The sequence below is a fragment of the Giraffa tippelskirchi genome, chromosome 5 (assembly GCF_054371585.1).
Source record: "Giraffa tippelskirchi isolate mGirTip1 chromosome 5, T2T-mGirTip1v1.2.pri, whole genome shotgun sequence".
NCBI classification, from domain to species: domain Eukaryota; kingdom Metazoa; phylum Chordata; class Mammalia; order Artiodactyla; family Giraffidae; genus Giraffa; species Giraffa tippelskirchi.
The window spans coordinates 27,994,727-28,013,397 of record NC_137279.1 but is presented as its reverse complement, the minus strand read 5'-3'; the positions used below and the strand labels follow the sequence as shown (position 1 = coordinate 28,013,397).

Below are 18,671 nucleotides of genomic sequence, written 5' to 3'. Positions count from 1 at the left end.
GCATGGGGGGGTGCCCACCTGTGTGGAAGAAGGGGCTGACGGTGTAGGGTAAGCCCAGGGGCAGTGGAGGGGGCAGCGTGGACCCTGAGAGAAGTCCTTTCCCCTCAGAGCTGGCCCCTCCAGGTGGGGCTTGGCCTGGGTGGGGGGCCTGGCCTCCAGTAGCCACCATCTCGGAGTCCTCGCCGTCTGAGTCCTTGGGGGGTTCATCTTCAGAACCGTCTGGTGCCCAGAGTCCAGTCCCCGTTGTTTCCTTGGACTCACTGGGCCGGCCTGAGGCAGGGCTGGGGCCCCCTTTCCGAGGAGCTCGGCGGGCAGGCTCTCGGGGTGGGGTAGGGGGCCCGGGGCCCGGGGGGCCCTGGGGAGGCAGGGCCAGCAGCGGCGCGGAGCTGTGTCTCAGCACCAGCATGGCCCCGCGCCGCTGCAGTTCCTCGGCACCGTCCGGCGGGCGCAGGGCGGCCTCAGGCGCCAGCAGTTGCGGCCGGTGCGCGCTCTCCAGCTCCTTCTGGCGCAAGAGCTCTGCTGACATCTCCAGCCTGGCCGTGGGGACAGCCCGCAGGGGGTCAGGCAGCTCGGCAGAGCCACTTCCCACCCAGCCCCCCCAGCCGAAGCACATACCGGGCCAGATTCTGCTTCCGCAGGAGCTCCTGCTGCCGGGCGAACATCTCCGCCTGGGCAGGGGGCAGGAAGCCGTAACCTGGGGGAAGGGGACAGACCACGAGGCCGGGTGGCCGAGTGGTCCAGGACCAGCCAGGCCCTCCCCGGGCTGTCCTTGGCTTCCACAAGGGCAGGGGTGGGTTCGCCAGCAGCACTGATGGACACCGGTTCGGTGACAGACAAACCCGATGGCCCCGCACCAACAGCCCCTCCCCGCGCCGGGGCGACAGAATCGCACACCAGCCTACTGCTCACCTGGGGTCTGGCACAGGGTCGAGGGCACCCCCAAAAAGGGGGGCCTGAGATGGGGGCCCAGAGCGATGTGTGGGGCATTCTGGGTCGACAGCAAGGGGGGTGGTTGCGACAGCTCCCTGTGGGCGGCAGGGCGAAAGCTCCCTGTGGACTGCTGGGCCGCGCGCGCCGCAGGCTCGGGCCCCCTCCTTCCCGGAACTGCCGCCCCAGCCCCCGCGGCCCCCGCTCTGGCCGCCTCTGCTAATTGCCGGCCCCGCGGGCGGTCGATCTGCGCCCGCCGCGGCTCCGGTCGCCCCTGCCCCCGCTGGCGGCGCCAATTAATCTCGGCGGCGGCGCGGAGGCGCTGGCCCGGCGGGCGGCGGCGACTGTGGCGGTAATTACCGCGCGGGAGCCCTTGGCCCCACGGCCCTGGCCCCCCTTTTACCGCCCCCGCCCCCTCCCCCGCCCAGCCCAGCCAACCCTGCGCAGACCGGGCGCAATTAGCCATGGTCCGGGAGGCGGCTGCTGCCGCGAACTCCGCCCGGGTGCAAGGGGGCTCTCCCGGGGGGAGGGGCGGGAAGCAGTCAAAGTCCTCCAGCCCCAGCTCCTGCCTGGAGTCTCCCGGCCCCTACAAGCCTGGGGGGCTCTTCCGTGCAGCCAGCAGCTCCAGTGTCTGAGTCGGTGCTGCTGCGGGGTTCTCCCTTTCCCCAGCCCTCCCCCGACTTCGACCTCGGGGCTGCCAGACCTCGTGCAACTCCCCCTTATCTGCCTCAAGCCCCCTCACCTCCCTGTTGGGGAAGCAAAGCCCTCAGCTGTCTCAGGGGCTCCTGGATTCAGCCCCACAGCTGCTCAACAGAAAGACACCCCACCCAGAGGGGCGGTCATCCCCACAGTCTACCGCCCGAGCACAGCGCCACTTCCACTGAGGACCCTGTGGCTGTGCGGCTGGGATGGGGAGATGCAGGTTGTGGACTTGACCTGCAGACACCAGCTGATGGGTCTGCCACCTGCAGCTGTGTAGCCCAGAAGCCAGCACAGGAAATGTAGGGGCCTCTCTGCAATGCAGGCACCCTGATACCTCTCTGAGAAGGACGGGGCGCCAGCTGGGCCGGTGCCATCTCTGTGCTGAGCCAGGCTCTGCTTCCGACGCTGACCTGCTGTGGATGAGGGCAGGTGGACCTCCAGGCCACTGGGGCTTCTCGCAGCTGCTGCTGCCACCTCCTGTCGGACCCTCAGGAGATCTGGGAAGGGTAGGCACCAGCAGTGACCCAGAAGCCAGCCCCCACCAGGCTCTCATGTCCCTCACCCTGTTGAGCATAGGACATTGGCCAAGAACACAGAGTGGGAGCTTATTCTGCCACTGACCCTGCTGGTTGGTCACCAGGACAGAAAGATGAGCAGAAGGCCACAGGGCAGGGCAGATACCAGACATCCTCAGGCAAAGTGCCTGGCTGCACCGACTGGTCTTGGGAGGGGGGCCAGATGAGTATTTATAAGGGATGTGGAGCTGTTAGGAACCAAAACGTGGTTGGGATGGAGAAAGGGAAAGGCTTCGGGCAGGGAAGGCTGGTGGTACAGGAACCTTGACTTCGACAAGAAATGACACTGCCAAGAGCCAAACTGCAGGGCTCGTGAGGGGAAGGGTCACGCAAAAGCTGGAGTGTGGGGGCAGCGGGGCTGGAGTCCAGGAGCTGGGGCAGGTCTCCAGCCCTCTCCTAGGTAACACCTGGGCTCACTGCGCAGTCTAGGCACTCTGCTCTCCACACCCAGCCCTCTGTCCTGCTCAGGCCCGGACTTCAGAGTTCCCCGCCCCGCAGCCCCCACTGTGCCGGCTCCGCTGCCACCGCCTGTTTATAAATTAATTACCCGAAAAGCGGAGGTGGGTCCTGCCCCGGGCTGGGTGCCAGCCCGCAGAGCCCAGCCGGCGCGGCCGCCCGCATCGATCTCGGCAGGGCCCTGCGCCCCCGCCCGCCCGCGGCCTCGGTTATTTACCATCGGCTCCCGGCGGGGGCGGCAGGCGGAGGCCTGATTGACAGCCCGGCTCCGCGCCGCTCCTGGCTGCCGGCGCCCCTCCCCCGCACAGCCAGCGGAGCCGGCCCCAGGCAGGGCAGGGAAAGCAATTAAAAAGGAAGATTTTTAAATTATTAACATTTGGTGAATTATTCAGGCTCTCGGTGCCTGACTGCCCTGGGGGACAGTGCCTGTGTAAGGAGAGGAAATCCAGCCCCTTTTCCCAGCAAGTACCCCTCACCCAGCTCCAACCAGGAAAGGCAAGTTACTCCCCCTGGGCTGGGGTCTGCAAGGCCAGGGTGCAGCTGGACAGGGTGCCAGACGGTGCCCCTGTGGTGGTAGGGGGACTTCCAGGTGTCCGGTCTGGGAGCAGTGCTTCTGGCTGGAGCTCCTCCTGAGCACCAGTGAAAGCTGGGCCACCAAACCTGAACTGTTGCCCATCCTACTTCTGGACAGACGTCCATGTGGACGTTCAAGGGGCTGACTGCTGCTCTGCTCCTGGCCCCACCCTCCTGAGAAGGGGTCTGGCGCTCTCTCACAGACTTTCTGCCCTGACTGCAGCTGGAGTCAGGAAGGACTACAGCATCCAGATCACACCATTCAGATGGGGGTGGGGGGTAGCGTGGGGGTGGGGGGTGGGGTGGGGACCCACAAGGACCTGCATGTGCTGGAGTCAGATGGTGGGCCTGGTGAAACCCCCACCTTCCACTCTCCCTTCAGCTCCCCCAAGCAGCTGCCTCCTCTGTGAAATGGCAGTGGGCAGTGGCCATTTGAGGCCCTGCTGGGAGAGCCTTCAGGAGACTTATTGGTGAGAGACCGCCCTCCCTACCAGATCTACCCAAACAGGGAGGAAGAGGTGAGCCTCACTGTCCACCTACAAGGGCTTTCAAGATTTGAGGAGCCAAAAGACCTGCATCCAATCCCAGCCTTAGTGTCAGCAGCCACTCTTTTCAGGGTGAGCAGAGACCTAACAGGACGGGGAGAGTCCAACGCACATTGTGGACACTCATGATGCCGTGGGGAGGGGCTACATACCATGGCTGGGGAGGCCCAGGTGGTAGAGACGCTGAGGGTCCTCAAAGGTGCTGGCCTCACTCAGGGCAGACACGAGCCGGCGGTAATGATCCTCAGGGGCCATGCTGGGCCCTAGTTCCGGAAGCAACAGAGTCTCTGGGTTGGGCAAACACAGGAGAGGGGGCTTCCCCTTTAGACACTGCTAAGGGAGAGAAGCAGGGGCTCCCCTCTTAGAACCTGCTGCTGGCTAATTGTACCCAGCAGAGGGTCCAGGCTGTCTCCCTCCCTCTCCAGTGGCTGTTCCCTCATCCCCCAGGGCAAAGCCCACACCTTGAGGAGACTTGCTTCGGGCCTTCTTCTCCAAAGGGCAGTCACTGCTGATGTGGGGGGAGCGACCCAGCCTTTTGCCCAACAGGTCACCTGGGAGAGGGCAGAGTGAACCCCATCCTGCGTTCAGTGCTCGTAGAGGCCAGGACAGGAACAGCTCCTGCCCACCCCAATACCGGCCTCAATACCTGCCTCAGTGCCGGCCCAGCTCCAGCTCAGCCCAGAACCATAGCTCTCATCACTCAGGGGTGCCTATGGGTCCTGGCCAGGTTCAAGCCTTGCCCAGTGCAGCAGGGTTGGGTCGGAGTGAGGGAATGGGACAGTCCAGACCCTGGCCTCTGGGCTGAGTGTGTGTAGATGTGATGGGAGATGCATGGTTATGGCCTCAGGCAGCAACTCAGGACCCCACAGGCACCGTGCTGCTCCCACCTTTGCAGAGTAAGGAGCCCTCCTCCGCACCTTACCAACCTCTCCTCCTGGGGCAGGGGTGGCTGACTACCAGCAGTGCAGGGTCCCTTGCCAGGGTAACCCAACCTCCTCCTAGAGGCCACAGGCCCTGGAGGTCAGGTGCATCTGCCCCCATCCATTCTTCCTGGGTTCCTTCCCCCCAGGCCACACCCATCATTGCCCCCAGAAAGCCCGAGGACACTACCTGTCCAGCTGTACTAAGCGCCCAAAGGCACCCCATCACCCACTGTGCACAGCCCCTCATGTGGCCCAGAGCCCGCCCCACCCCTATCCTAAAGTCCTCTTTCCAATCCCCTGGAGTCAGCCTTTCTCTACCCCAGCCTCTGGCACCCTGATGCCAGGCTCCCTCCTGAGACCAAGGTCTGGGAGGTCTCTGTGAAACAGCTCAGCAATTGTGTCAGCTTCCAGTCCAAACCCTGCGCTCCTGGCTCCGCTCCCTCCTCATGAGGTCATCTGGGTGAAGGGGCCACCCCCTCAGTGACCCAGGCCCACCATGACACCTCAGCAAGGGGAGCTACTGAGAAACCCTGCGGTCAGCTCCAGAGCCTAATTCCTTTTTCTTATTCCCTTAATCTGTCATTTTTATCAGGCGAGGAAGTGCAGCAGTGGAGTGCCGATCAATCTCCACTTTACAGCTGACAGAATGGTGCTAATAACTTATTGATCTCAGCCACCTCCTGCCACTGGTCTGGGCCCAGTGGCCTAGCCCCAGGCCTTGCCCTGAGAGGAACGAGGACGAGGTCCCCACAGCCCAGACAGAGGGTCCTACCTTAGTGACCTGGTAGGATGGGTAGGGGGTGCTCAACCATCATGAAGCCCCTGAGGAAGGCAAAGAGCCTCCGGCCAGCAGCGCCACCAGGGCTGCAGCGTCCAACTGTGCCAAGCCTGGGGCGGGCTGAGTCCACATCTGCTGCCTGCACCGGACCCTGCACGTACCCCTTGGGGACCCAGCGAATACCCCAGTGCTTCCACTTCCCTCGATCCAGTTCTCATTCTCCACAGTGGGAAGACCCCTCCCCTTTCTCTGGCAGCATGATGGCTCCTTTCTGCCTGGCAGAGGTGCTTGGGAGGGGGTGGCAGGCGGGCCCACAGTGAGACCCATGCGCACGGTCATAGAGAGGTCCTGCCATGGGGGTCCAGGGCTCACCAGTCCCCGATGAGGGCCGCATATACTCACAGACACACACACCATAAGGAGATGTCTGCACGGCCCACCATAAGCCCAGTCCTCCCTGACCCCTCCTGCTCAGGTGAACACAGGGCTGACACGTGCTCCTGGGGAGGAGGAGGTGAGAACAGGCCGAGGCCTCCACCCAGGGGCTGGCAGGAAGACATGGAAGCTGATGAGGACTAGAGTCCCAAGAAGAGGGCAGGACCTGGATGAAACCTGGACACAGGACACACATGGCACTTCACACAGACCACATGTGACCCGTGAAGTGCTCATATGTGGGTCCTGTACCTCGGCAGGAAGACAGTGAAGGCACTTTGACACACACATGTCACACGGGCCTAAGTGGAAGCCCAAGCCTTTGGCCAGGCCCGGGGCGCACACACACACTCAGGCCAGGCACCATGAGGAGGTCTCCACGTGTGCAGGAGCCGGGGGGCCCGCTGGCTCCGAATATCTCAATCACTGTGGGACTCTGGAGGCTCACCCGATCGATGGGGCAATTAGATTTTTATCAGCCGCCTGCTCAGAGCCTCCAACTCAGCTCCAGGAGCAGCAGCCCCCCACATCCCCCCAGAGGCCTACCCAGGCACCAGCACACTTGGAGGGCCTGATGGGGGTATTCAGGGGTCCCAGAATGGGCCATTCCCTGCCCAGCTTTCCTGAGAGCTACAGCCACTGCTGGGGACTTCCTGGGTCTGCCCTGGTCCATAGGGCAGCAAGGGACCCCTGCAAGCTCCTCTTGGCACCCCCAGCCCCCTTCAGCCAAAGCTCAGCAAGCTGCCCCCTCCCTCCGAGCTCTTGTTGCCTCCAGGAGCTAGCCCTCCATAGGGACAGAGCCCCGGGCGCGCACCCTCCTGCCCCAGCCCCTCTTTTCTCAGGACGTGGACCCTTCTCTCCAGGGGCCCTGGCTCTGGGGTCGGTGAGCACTCCTGTGTGTGCAGAGTGTATCCCTGCCCATCCACGAGTCATGCCCAGGTGTGTGCTTCCGTGAGGCCTGCGCTCCCTGAATGTCCTGCCTCCATCTGCCCCTGGGAGCAGGGGGTAGCTGTGGCCTCTGGCCACTCCAAGCCCACCCCAGCAGCAGCCACAGTGGAGCCACCGCCTCCGCCTCCTGTCTGCCCGGCTGGCTGGGATTAACACAATTACCATCACACGGAGCCCCGGGGGACAGCCGGCTTCGCCACCTCCCGCCTCCTCCGCTGGCCTCCCTGGCTGCCCGCCAAGGCTGCTGGGGGTGGCGGCATCCGGAGCCGCTGAGCAGAGACGCAGGGAGGCTGCGAGGCGGCTGTCCTCACGCTGTTCTGCGCAGCCTGGCAGCCCTGCTTCATCCAGCGCTGCCCTGGCTCCTCACCTGCGGCTCCCAGGCCTATTTCCACGCTGCCTCTCTGGAATTCACAGCGGCTCTGATGCTCAGGCATAACGAGGTGGCGGCTGCGATGCACGCTGGATATGAGGGTGGGAAGGTCGCTGTCCTGGCTGCAGCGAAGCAAGACAGGGAAGGTGAGACCCCTCAGGGCTCCTGGCTGAGCCTGAGTGTGAGCATGCGTGGCCCAGGGGACACTGAGTGTGACAACACCTTGTGCACACCATTCCTGTGAGCATCTCCATCTCCTCGTGGGTGCTGGAGTCTCACCCTGACCTACGCAGGCCCCATCTGGGACCACCAGGACCTGCTAAGTGTCTGCTGAACATGGCAGCCTTGCACTCAGACCCCACTGCTGCTCCCAGGGAGGGTCCGTGTGGAGTGCAGGGCTGGCCCTGTCCGGACTCTGCTCTCTCCAGAGAGACCGGCCACTGTCCTTGCTTCTTGCTCTGGGCGGCAGCCAGGTCCCACCAGGGCTGGCAGAAGGCTGCCAGAGAGGACACGTGGACCCAGCACTTGCTCCTGTGCATATGCTATTGCAACTAAAACTTCCAACCACCCACGGACTATCAGTTTTTTCAAATACAGAAACCAAGGTTGAGACCAAAATCTGCAGCCAATGAGATGTGTGCCCATCCAGGGACATACATGGGCGTACACACACACACTCACACGGACCTGCAGACACACACAGACACAGATGCACACAGTAGTCACCAGTGTGCCTGTGCTCAGGACACTCTGCTCTTCCCAGGGCTCCCCACCAAGAACCTTGGGATAAACAGGAATTTAATTTTGTTCTCTTTGCTCTTCCTGTTAAATCAGCTCACTGCCTATACCACAGAACCCCAGACAAAAGAGGGAGGAAATGGCCCCCACGGCATTTGCCCTTGGGGTTCTGAGAGCATCTCTGTTAGCACAGAGAAGGGTACCTGCCACCTTGCAGACGCAGTTGAAGTGGCAGGAAATTGGGACAGGACAGAAGAGGAGCAGGGAGGGACCCCAGCCTACCCTGCGGCACATCCCTCCCCAGCACCCTCGCTCCCCAGCCCACCTGTAACGGAGCAGCCTCCTGGCTGGGCCACCTCAAGGGGGGCCTCCACCAAGTGACCTGGGAACCAACCCTAAACCTCATTAAATAACCCCCAGGCGCCCCCCCTCGCCCCCGCCCCGGCCAGGGTGGCCGGAGCAGGCTAATCCAGAGCTGGCCCCTAAGCAGATCAGTTTCAGCACCAAAGCCTCCAGGGCTGGGCTCTAGAGCCACTGGGAGACCCTGATGCAAGCTCTCTCTCTATCCCCAACCTCCTCTCCCTGAAGGAGAGAAGGTGCCCCCCCATGCAAACAAGAGGGCAGGTGGGGTGGCAGTAAGTACTTTATGGGATTAATTGGCAGCAATTCTCATCCTCTCTATCATCCTCATCAATGTGGGGGGCGGGGGTGGAAGAGAGAAGTGCTGTCCTCAGCACCAGGGAGGGGTAGGGTTGCCTAGTGCCAGGACTGCTGCCGCCACAGAGTTCTCCCTTGAGAGAACCTCCTTTTGGCATCCCCAGGACTCCTGCAGGAGGTGGACCAACCCCCCCAGAGACTTAAGGTGGGGTCAGGCCTGTTCATTTGTTTCCCGTGAATCCTCAGCTGAGTGCTGAGGGACTGGCTCAGTGCTCACCACCGCTGTGGCCAATAACTCTTTCAGCTTGTCCCTCAGACACTCAGGTGGTGCTGCGGCTCCACAGAGGTGATGCCTTGTGGGAATCAAGACACAGCCCACACATCAAACCTCTGCTTCCTGCCTTGGGGGCTTGCCCCATGAACTCCAAGACAGCATGGCCTGGCCCCAGAAAACCTGTGTGGTCACTCGGTCGTTCACTGAACAAATTATGCCGGGTTTTATGTAAAGAACCATGAAGAGGGCTTCCCTGGTGGCTCAGTGGTAAAGAATCTGCCTGCCAATGCAGGAGACATAGGTTTGATCCTTGGTCTGGGAAGATCCCACATACCATGGGCAACATGTGCCATAACTACTAAGCCTGTGCTCTGGAGCCCAGAAACTATAACTGCTTAGCCCACATGTGGCAACTACTGAAGCCTGCACACCCTAGAGCCCATGCTCTGTAGCAGGGGAAGCCACTGCATTGAGAAGCCCGAGCGCTACAACTAGAGAATAGCCTGTATAACCAAGACCCAGCAGAGCCAGAAATAAGTAAATAAAATTATTTTTTTTTAAATGTGTGAACCATCAGACCCTTTCTCCCCGTGAGGGGCCCCTCCAGTGCCTGGTATACTGTCCAGTCCTTGTCCATCTCCTGGCCAGCTCAGGGGCCTCAGGAGGACAGGGCCCGCATCTCCTGCCTGCTGCCCTGGATGCACGGGGCTTAAGGGGGAGCTCCAACCGGGCAGGTGGTTACAGCAGACTCAGGCAGACAGAGGGATGGGGGTGAATGCATAGATGAGTGGAACTGAGGGACAGATAGACAGATGAAGACTGATGGATGAAGTCAGAGGACTAGACAGAAGGAGATGGACACACAAGGACAGGCACTACTGGATAGACAGAAAGGATAGAAAGAACAAATGGACATATGGACAGAGCCTGAAGGACAGACAGCAGACTCAAGACAGAAAGACATGGACGGGCCAAAAGGAGCCAGGAAGAGACAAAGGCAGAGCTGAGGTGGGGGTGTGTGAAGCAGCTGTGCTGTGAGCTTGCTCAGCCCTCCCTGGCCAGACGCCGGGGTGCCACAGCAGAGTGAGGTGGGGGGCAGAGGGGCTGTAAGTCCTCTTGGCTAACCCCCCAATCTCCCCTCTGGTAAAATCCAGACAATCATCGCAGCTGTTTTGAGGGTCCGCCACACACTGGGACCTGGCCTCTTACTGTGTCTGGACACCTGGGCCCTCTCCCACGTCCCACAGCCAGCTAGGGTGAGCAGGGGGCTGCAGGCAGGGGAAGAGCAGCCTGGGATTCCCCTACAGGCCTTACTGACAAATTTCTCATGTAGCTTCCCAAGTGAAAGGCTCATAAAATGTCATCAACATTCATGACGGTTCATAAAAATGATCAGTTGAGCAGGCAACTTCAAAATGAGGTGGAAATAAGTTTAAAGACGTTTTCATTGTAATTTGGCTCCAGGACCTAGACATTCTCAGAAGTATAAATAATAACACATCTGGCACAGAGCCAGGCTGTGAGAAGGGCCCAAAGGCACTGGATGCCCACTGCCTGCTCGGCTGGGCCTGTCCTGTGCCTTCCCTGGAAGCCCTGGGCTAATACTTGATCCCACTGACCAGACACCATAGCCAGGGCTCCATCCTGACCTTCTTAGATGGGGGACTTGGGTCTCCCCAACACCCCCAATCTCCACATCAGGTCTCCTCATTTTTATCTCCTTACTATGGCTTGAATTTGCAGCCCTTCCACGGACTGGAGCGAACCCCCAACCTGCTGGATGGGGCCTACAGCAGGACCTTGTCAAAGCATACACCAACCACTTCTCTGCTCAAGAGCTTTCAGTAGCTCCCCATTGCCTGAAGGAAAATGCCCAACAGGCCCAGTATCTAAGACCCTTTAGCACCCAGTTAAACCAGGCCTGCCAGCTTCCCCTCCTCCCTTCCCACATCCCCTTCCCTCATTCCTCCATGTCTCTGTAGACACCCCCTTTCCCTAGTGAGTTCCTATGTATCCTTCAAGACCCCACTCACACATCACCATTCTCACATTCTGTTAGGTCTCTGGGAGAGTGGGAGGGGGCAGGCATGGCCTTATCTTTGGGCAGATGGGCTCAGATGTGAGAGGGGGAGCACACTCTGGCTTCAGGGCTGGGCCCAGAACCCATATCTGTACTGCTGTCACAGTTTAGGCACAAGTCAACAATAGACCATGGACCAAGGAGAGGAGGAGGGGAGGGAGGCTGGAGGGATTTAGAGTCAGAACCAGAGGACATGGAGCCACAAGGATCTGCGCTGCCCATGCACAACATGTAAGGGAAGCCTGGCCCAGGCCCGGCCCTACCTGCAGGACGTCTCTCGGAAAGAGATGTTCACGTCCCAGTGGGTATGGACTCTGCAAGGAGAGAAGCAGAGGGTCAGTGTGGCCTCCAGGACTCAGTATGTGGACAGCAGAACATGTATGTGGCATGCCCTGTGTCTTCCCTGGAGTGCCAGCCTCAAGGGAACTGGGCTGCCTCAGAACCGCCTCTAGCATCATCTAGTACCAGCTCAACACGTTGGCAGCTGCCGCCAGGACAGACCCACAGGGCAGGCACCTGCTCCAGGGCTCGCCAGACAAGGAATTGGGAAGGACAGAACTGAGGTCCCATGTCTCTGCCTCTTGGTGGAGCCAGCAGAGGCCCCACTTGTGCTAGGGGTGGGGGCTGTGACTTCCTCTGCATGTGCCACTTTTGTGACTGAACCCAAATTCCTAGTTTTTAGAGCTCCTCCAGGGGTGCTGGGAACCAGGTCAAGGAATGAACCCCATGGCCACCACCACTGGCTCCGGTGGTGGCCCGTGGGTCTCGGCCACTACCAAGCTACCTCCTGAAAGTGACAGTCACACAGCAGAGGTAGGAGGGGTCAAGCAAGGAAATAGCTTTGTGCTGTGCCCACTCTCTCACCCACAGCAGTGTCCCTGAGAAGACCCGTGGGCTGAGGGAGGGTGGTGGCAGGCCCACGCGGTGCTTTCCCTCAGCACAGGTGGGAGTGGGGTCTGGGAGGGGGGCTCTCTGGTGTCCAAGAGGGTTAGGGTAGGAGAAATTAGAATATGTTAAAAGACTGAGCAGGAAAAAGGCCTGGAAATTCTGGGGATACATATGACATGCTGGACAGACGACAATGGATGGATAGGTGGATGGATGGATGGAAAAAGAGGTGAGTGGGCAGAGGGAGAGGCTTCTGCCAGGAGGGAGGGGAGAAAGGGGGAGGTCAGGAATGGTGGCCCCAAGCCTGGGGGAGATAGTAAGGAGCCAAGGGAGTGGCCACTCCAAAGAGAGTGAGTGAGTGTGTCAGGGGTGCTCCCATGAGGATCCACGCAGCTCCCTCCTCCCTGCCTGGCTGTGGTGGCATGAGACTCTCCTCTGAGATACTTTCTCCTTCCTCAACCCAGTGGCTCTGCCCCTCCTTGGCCCTTCCCCACACAGGCCACATGGACCCTCCTTGGTCTGCTCTGGTCATGACTATTGGTGGTGCCTGCTCCTCAATGATCCCACTGAGTCCTGGCCTGGCACTCGGCCCCCAGGTGGGGGCAAGGCAGGTTCACAGTGGTCCTGAGGCATGTCCCTGGGAGTCCAGGCTTTGTTTCACCTGCAGCAGCTGTCAGCGTCCATGGAGACGATAGAAGCTAAGCTGGGGCCCTGTCCTCAGGGCAAAGGCTCTCCACCTCTAGGTCTGACCTGGCCTTCAGCTGCCTGGAGACCCCACCCCTGCCAGAGCCCGCGTGCCCTCCCCTCCTGGTCCCTGAAGCACCTTCTCTTCATGATATGGACATGCGGCTCGTCCTCCTGCTTCAAGCCCAGCCGCTGCCCACAGGCTGGACCACTCCCATCACTGTCGCCATCACTGGCTGAGAAGCTGGGGGTCAGCTCCTTCTTCAGGATCCGGGAAGGGGGCAGGGCAACCGTCCTCTTGTCTGCCAGCCGCCCCCGGTTCTGGACAGGGAGGGAGGAGAGGAAGGTTAGGCCAAACCGTGTTGCTCAGCCTCCTGGGCGCCCCCACCTACAGCAGAGGGGCCTCCAGCCCTCCAGGACACTCACAACTGGCCAGAGGCCAAGACAAGAGCAAGGAGGCAAGGCTTCCTTCACAAACCCGTCCAGAGACTACCTTCCACTCCACCTTGGTGGGGGCTCAGGAGTAAGCATATGGGCACTGCCCTGTCCAGACTCCACACTCGGCCCAGCCCCTTCACAGGTGCTCAGCCTGTGTGTGGACGCCTGCTGGGGACCAACCCGGTGTTCCCAGCCCCTAAAGGGCTGTGAGCACCCGCAGGATGCTGTGTGTCCTGACCCCATGCAGTTACCTCTGCATGCATGTCTACCTGGCAATCCCACTCAGACTCTGTGTGAACCCCTACCCATGCCAAGCCCGCTTTCGATGCTTAGTGCCAAATGAAGCCCAGCTCAGGGGTGTCTGAAGCCTGGAGTCTGGGGCTGACTCCTTGTAAACTGCAGACCTTTGGCTCACAGGTCATCTGGCAGCCAAGGCCCTTTGTTCTATGTGCCCTGGGGGGACCCATCCCCTTGGTCAGGAACTACGAGATTCAGAGTTTTTCTACGAGGTGCACCTTTCCCCTGCTCCCAGTGTGAGCAGGGAGCAGAGCCTCCACAGAAGGGCCCAGAGCCTGCACACATACTGGCAGCTCTTGCACAGGGCCCTGCATAGCATGGCACCCACTGGTGTCTGCAGTTCCCGCCACCCCAGAAAAGAAGAGCTCCCGTTTTCTGGTAGGCTGGAGGCTTTTTCTTATTTAATAATTACTGGTTCAGGATGGTGGCAGGGACCTTGGGATTATCTAATTCTCTCTCATCTTTTCAGTGACTGAGGCCTTCTAGGACTCCTCCCTCCTGTTGCCAGGACAATGTGTCCCCATCATACACAGGAGCTTGAGGAGGAAGGTATCCAGGGGGCTTTCATCCCTCCCCACAGTGTCCCCCTGGATCTGAAGGGCAGCTGTGTGCGGCTGCCACAGCCCTATCCTCCAGAGGAGAGGTTCTCTTCAGATCCAGACCAGCCTCACCTCCAGACACATGGCCCACCCCAGTCCCAGATTTGGGCAGTGCCCCTGACACTGGTCGGGGAGCCACAGTCTGCCACACCTGCCCTCACAAATCCACTCAGGAGGTGTGCCATGGTCCTCTCTTCAACACACTCCCAGTGAGAGACTGGGCAGCACTGGGGAAGGTGGGGTGGAGGGAGCAGTGAAGTTGGGGGTAGGCCTGCGAGACAAAATGGGGGGCCCCTCAAGCTTCTAAGACCCTGGCCTTGGCTCCAAGCTATACCAGTGACAGCAGAGCTTCAGTGAGGCAGGGAGGCGCAGGGGGTGACCGACTGGGCCCCATACCTCTTCCAGCCAGGCTCTGGAGGGCAGGGTTTTCAACAGCTCTGGCCTGTCTGGAGTGAGCTTGGCTGCAAAGCCCCTCAGCTCTGCCCTTTTCTAGCCTGCTGTAGGCCAAGTACCAGGACCTCCTCTCCAGCCTTTCCGCTTCAACTAAACTATTCCCTGAAGAAAAAGTTTTCAGTGCACTTCCCTTTACTTCTCATCTGTGGGACAAGGATGAGGAGAGGGAAACAGAGCAGTAAGGCTGCCACTTGGGTGAGGCCATACCAGCTACAGTGGCCTGGAATGGCTCTGGCAGTGGGGAGTTGAGGAAGAAGGACCAGGAGGAGCAGTCCTGACCTGAGCCAAGGACATGGACACAACTGCCTACCACACACACCAGATACCTCAGCTGCTGACCCCTACTCAGCACACAGATTTAAGAATTGGGTGCTAAGCCCCTGTCCCAGTCAAGCACTGGCTCCTCAGATAGCAAGGGTGGGGCGTGGAGGCAGCGGCACGCCGCCTGTGCTGTGAGCACACTCATATTCTGAGATTTAGAAGTGTGTGCATATCTGTGGACCTGGCCATAGGCAGTAGTGGGAAACAGCCTGTGTGAAAAAGGTGGGGGCTGGAAAGACAAGGGGGTCCATGCAACCTTTCTAAGGGAGAGGCACAGGGATGGCCTGGGAGCGACCAGGCTCTGGAGAGGCAGGCCCAGGTCTGAGCCGTCCCTCATGCAGGGCAGGGACCTGGGAGCCCGACAGGTAGGCAGCCCTGGGCTATGGGCCCAACCTGGCCTTCCCATCAAGAAATGTCTTAGACAGGACTGATGCTGGGCTCAGGCCACCTGCCCACTCCCTCCTGTGGGAGACCTTCAGAAGGGGATGGTGGGAGAGACAGGGCTCCTCCCACCAGCAGAGGCCCCAGACCAGCCTGGAAGGTATCCTCTCTGGCACCAGCTGCTTAAGAAGTGAAGGGGAGTTCAGCTTCCTGCCCCAGGCAGGTGTGGTGGCTTTGGGCAAAGGTAGGCTGTCTGTGCACATGCTCTGTCTGGGGGGCTCTGCATGTAGGCTTGCCTGTGAGTACAATGAGCTCGAGCCAGTGTGTGGGGTGGGCAAGTGGGGAAGCTCAGCTCTGTCCCCTTCCCCTGCCCAGCCTGTGTGTCTTTACAGGTTTGTCTGTGGCTTTCTGGCTTGCCCACCCCCAAGGCCCACTAGGAATCCAAGACCTCCCCGCCCCCGCCCTGCCACCAGTCCAAAGTAAACAAGCTGAAGGCCGCCTGCAGGGTCCTTTCAGGCCTTCCTGGCAGAGGGGGCTGCTGAGTGGTGCCAGGAACCGTGGTCCTCATGGGCTCTCCCCCAGGAGCTCAGACTGTCCCTCTCAAGACAAGATTTTCAGATGGAGCCTCCAGCCACTGCTGCCTGGAGGGCATGAGAGGGGGAAGGCAGTGCTTCCAGGCAGGCACAGGCCCCAGCTCTCCTGCCTACCCCACCCCCTCAGGCTAATGAGGGCTCAACAGACTTCTACACTGGGTTGGAGGCCCCACACCAGCTTCCAGCTGCAGTTCTCTTGACACCAAGGCCCACACTGCACCTACTGTGCCCCAGACCAGGCTGTATCCTCAGACACTCCTGGACATCCCTGGCCTTGTCCCACAGGGCTCCAGCCCTAGGCATCCAGACATGCAGGTCACTCACATCCAAGCCTGTGGCCACCCCAGAATGTCCATCCAGGCTGGCCAACACTGTCACATCCTATAACAAGTGTCCCTTTAGGACCAGCTCCTCTCCCAGGCTGGGCCAGCCAACATGGTGAAACTGCGCTCTCCCCACACCCCCCACACACACCTGTAACAAGGCAAAGTCCCTAGGCCCCGATCAGATGACACTGTCCAGGGAGGAGTCCTTCACACCACGGGCTGTCCCCAGGACCTCAGGAGAAGCAGTTCCCGGGCTCCCAAAGAGAGGCTTCAGGATAGGCAGGGCCCTGAATCAAGGAGGATGGGGTCTGATGCCCCACCATACCCACCAAAGCCCTCTCCTCTATTTGCCCCTAAGGGCTCCCTCCTGCCCACTGGCAGGGCTGAGGTTAGGACTGATCCTAGAAAACACAGGCCAAGCTCTGCAGCGGAGAAACAAGACCCTGAAGCCCCAGGTTTTCTCCCACATCTCACCACCGGGGAGGATATTCGACAGCCGGGACAGTCGCAGATCGGAGGATGCACCTGCAGGATCCCCTTGGACATAAGCGTCTTCAGACTTTTCCCTGCGAGGAGAGCCGAGGCAGGACCGGTAAGGGAGCGGGGCCGGGCACAGGTGGGGCCGGGCACGCGGGCATGCTTCCAGGGCGCTGCCAAGGGTAAGGCCGGGTTCCCTCCCGCCACGAGTATGAACACCCGCCTCGGTCCAACTTCCGAACCCACACCCGGCCTCGCCGCCCACCCCACCCTCGCAGACGTCGCGGGGATCTGCAGAGCTCAGAATTCAAGATCCGGCGAGCGCCCTCCCCTGACGCAGGGCGGTCTCTCCCCCCTCCTCCCCCGCCTCCGCGCGCCCCTCCTCCCGCGCTCCACCCTCTCCAAGCAGGTCCGCGGGAATCCGGAGCTGGACCATGGAGGTCGGGCCCGGCGCAGGTGAGCGGCGCGGTCAGGACCCGGGACTGCGCTTGACCCCGCGGAGCCACGAGCCCCAGAGTCGACGAGCGTGACTGAGTCCCTAACTTTCTAACTATCCCCCACCCCCCCACTGGCGCTCACCCCCTCTCCCTCCGCATGCCCGCTCTGGCGCCCACACGTCGCGGCCTTGGAGCCAGACTCCTGCGGAGCCCTAGAGACTGCTCCCAGCCCCGCCGCCACTCTGCTCCACGCGCGCTCCCGCCCCGACGCGCGCCCCCGCAGCCCCCACCTGCCTGCGCCATCCATGCACCTTGCCGTTCTCTCTACCAGCGCGCGTCCGCACCCGGCCTCACTTGTGTCCCTCCACTCCCGCCAGAACCCGTGGCTCCTCGACCCCGGAGGGGAGTATCCTGCCGAGTTGGCCTCCCGCCCGCTCTCCCGAGTTCCCGTAAACTTCCCCGGAGCCTGAAGGCCCAAGAATCCCGCAAAGACCTTCCGGGCAGAAAGAGCCGCCGGCTCTTGCGGCCAGCGCTGGGGGGACCACGGAGGCCGAGGGTGCTCAGCCCGGGTCCAACAAGGCGACCGTGCTTGGGGGAAGGGGGTGTCCCTGCGGCGGCCCCAGAGTCGCAGCGCCCTCTCTAGGCAGAACTGGAGTCTCCCAGGTGGCAGAACGAGGGGGATCCGGACCCACGGGTCCTCAGCGAGCGGAGGGGAGGGACCGAAGCGGTCCGCGCCCCCACGGCGGCCGCACCTTTGTGGCGGATGCTGCGTTTCCAGTCCTTGGCCGTCTCGCGGCCGCTGACGAACTGGAACTCGTTGGGTGTGAGCCACTCGCCGCGGTGGCGGATGGACGGACCCTTGCTGCCCTGGCAGAGTTTGCGCACGTAGAGCAGCGCGCGGTTGGCGCCGCACTCCACCTCGATGCAGGGCTCGCCGTTGTCCAGCAGCGGCTGGAAATCCGGTGCCGCGGCCGCAGTGGCCGAAAAGCGCTCGAGGGCCAGAGGGTCTCTGGGCAGGTGGAGGTGCGGGGCGGCCTCATGCAAGCTCAGGTAGGCGCGAGGGGCACGGAGCGGCGGGGCCAACAGCGCCTCGTAGCCCGCTGTCGCGGCTGGTAGCGAGGCGGCCGGGGGCAGGGCGGCCGCGGCGGGCAGTGGCGCCAGGTAGCCAGGCAGCGGCGGCAGTGGCAACGCTGCCAGGGTCGGGTGGAAGGTGGCCAGAGCCAGAGCGAGGTCTTCGCGGCCGGGTAGCTCCTTCTTGACCGCCGGCATGATGGGCCTGTGTTCCGGCAGCCTGGCCCTCCGCCGCCGGCGTAACTTGTTCCGGCCCGGGCTGGAGTTGGGTCTCGAGGGCCGGGACTCAGGAGCCTCCTGGCTGCACACCCGCCCTCCCCGCTACTGCGCCCCAGCCGGGCCACCTCGGACCGCTGCCCGTCCGGCTAGCAGGGCCTCTGTCGCCCGAGCCATGGTGCTGCCGGAGCTCTATCGATCCTTGATCGACCTGCCCAGCGCCGCAGCTCCAGGGCCTTGGGGCTCCACCGGGCGCTGGGCCACCTGCGCCCGCGCCCCCTGGGGCGGCCCGGCGCCCGGCTCGCTGCTGCGCCCGCGGGGCCGAGCCGGGCAGTGAGGAGTTGTGCAGCCTCCGGCCGCGTGCCCCGCCCCGCCCGAGGGTCCCAGGCCCCCGCCCCGCCCCACCGTCCCAGCCGCGCACCCGCGTACTCCAGCGCGCGCCCGCCCGGCGGGGACTTGGGAGACTCGCGCCGCCGCCGCCGCCACAACTTGGCCCATTTAAACGGCCC

General features: G+C 61.8%; 1 protein-coding gene across 4 annotated transcripts in view; it reads right to left on the bottom strand.

Moving 5' to 3' along the window:
• Positions 1-18,671, bottom strand: part of SAMD11 (sterile alpha motif domain containing 11) — a 22,777-nt gene extending 4,106 nt beyond the window's left edge. Inside the window, exons 1-12 of one of the 4 annotated variants that reach the window (XM_081488128.1) lie at positions 17,628-18,634; positions 16,436-16,527; positions 12,693-12,874; positions 11,245-11,295; positions 7,230-7,354; positions 4,240-4,329; positions 4,147-4,149; positions 3,931-4,065; positions 1,964-2,126; positions 910-1,025; positions 616-694; positions 19-533 (exon numbers count right to left, since the gene is read on the bottom strand). In XM_081488128.1, coding sequence (XP_081344254.1) covers positions 19-533; positions 616-694; positions 910-1,025; positions 1,964-2,126; positions 3,931-4,065; positions 4,147-4,149; positions 4,240-4,329; positions 7,230-7,354; positions 11,245-11,295; positions 12,693-12,874; positions 16,436-16,527; positions 17,628-18,144 — 2,068 coding nt within the window. In that variant the 5' untranslated portion in view covers positions 18,145-18,634. Of the gene's footprint in view, positions 1-18; positions 534-615; positions 695-909; positions 1,026-1,963; positions 2,127-3,930; positions 4,066-4,146; positions 4,150-4,239; positions 4,330-7,229; positions 7,355-11,244; positions 11,296-12,692; positions 12,875-16,435; positions 16,528-17,627 lie in introns of all 4 variants that reach the window. The other 3 variants (XR_014053146.1, XM_081488129.1, XM_081488127.1) reach the window with 3 other exon arrangements.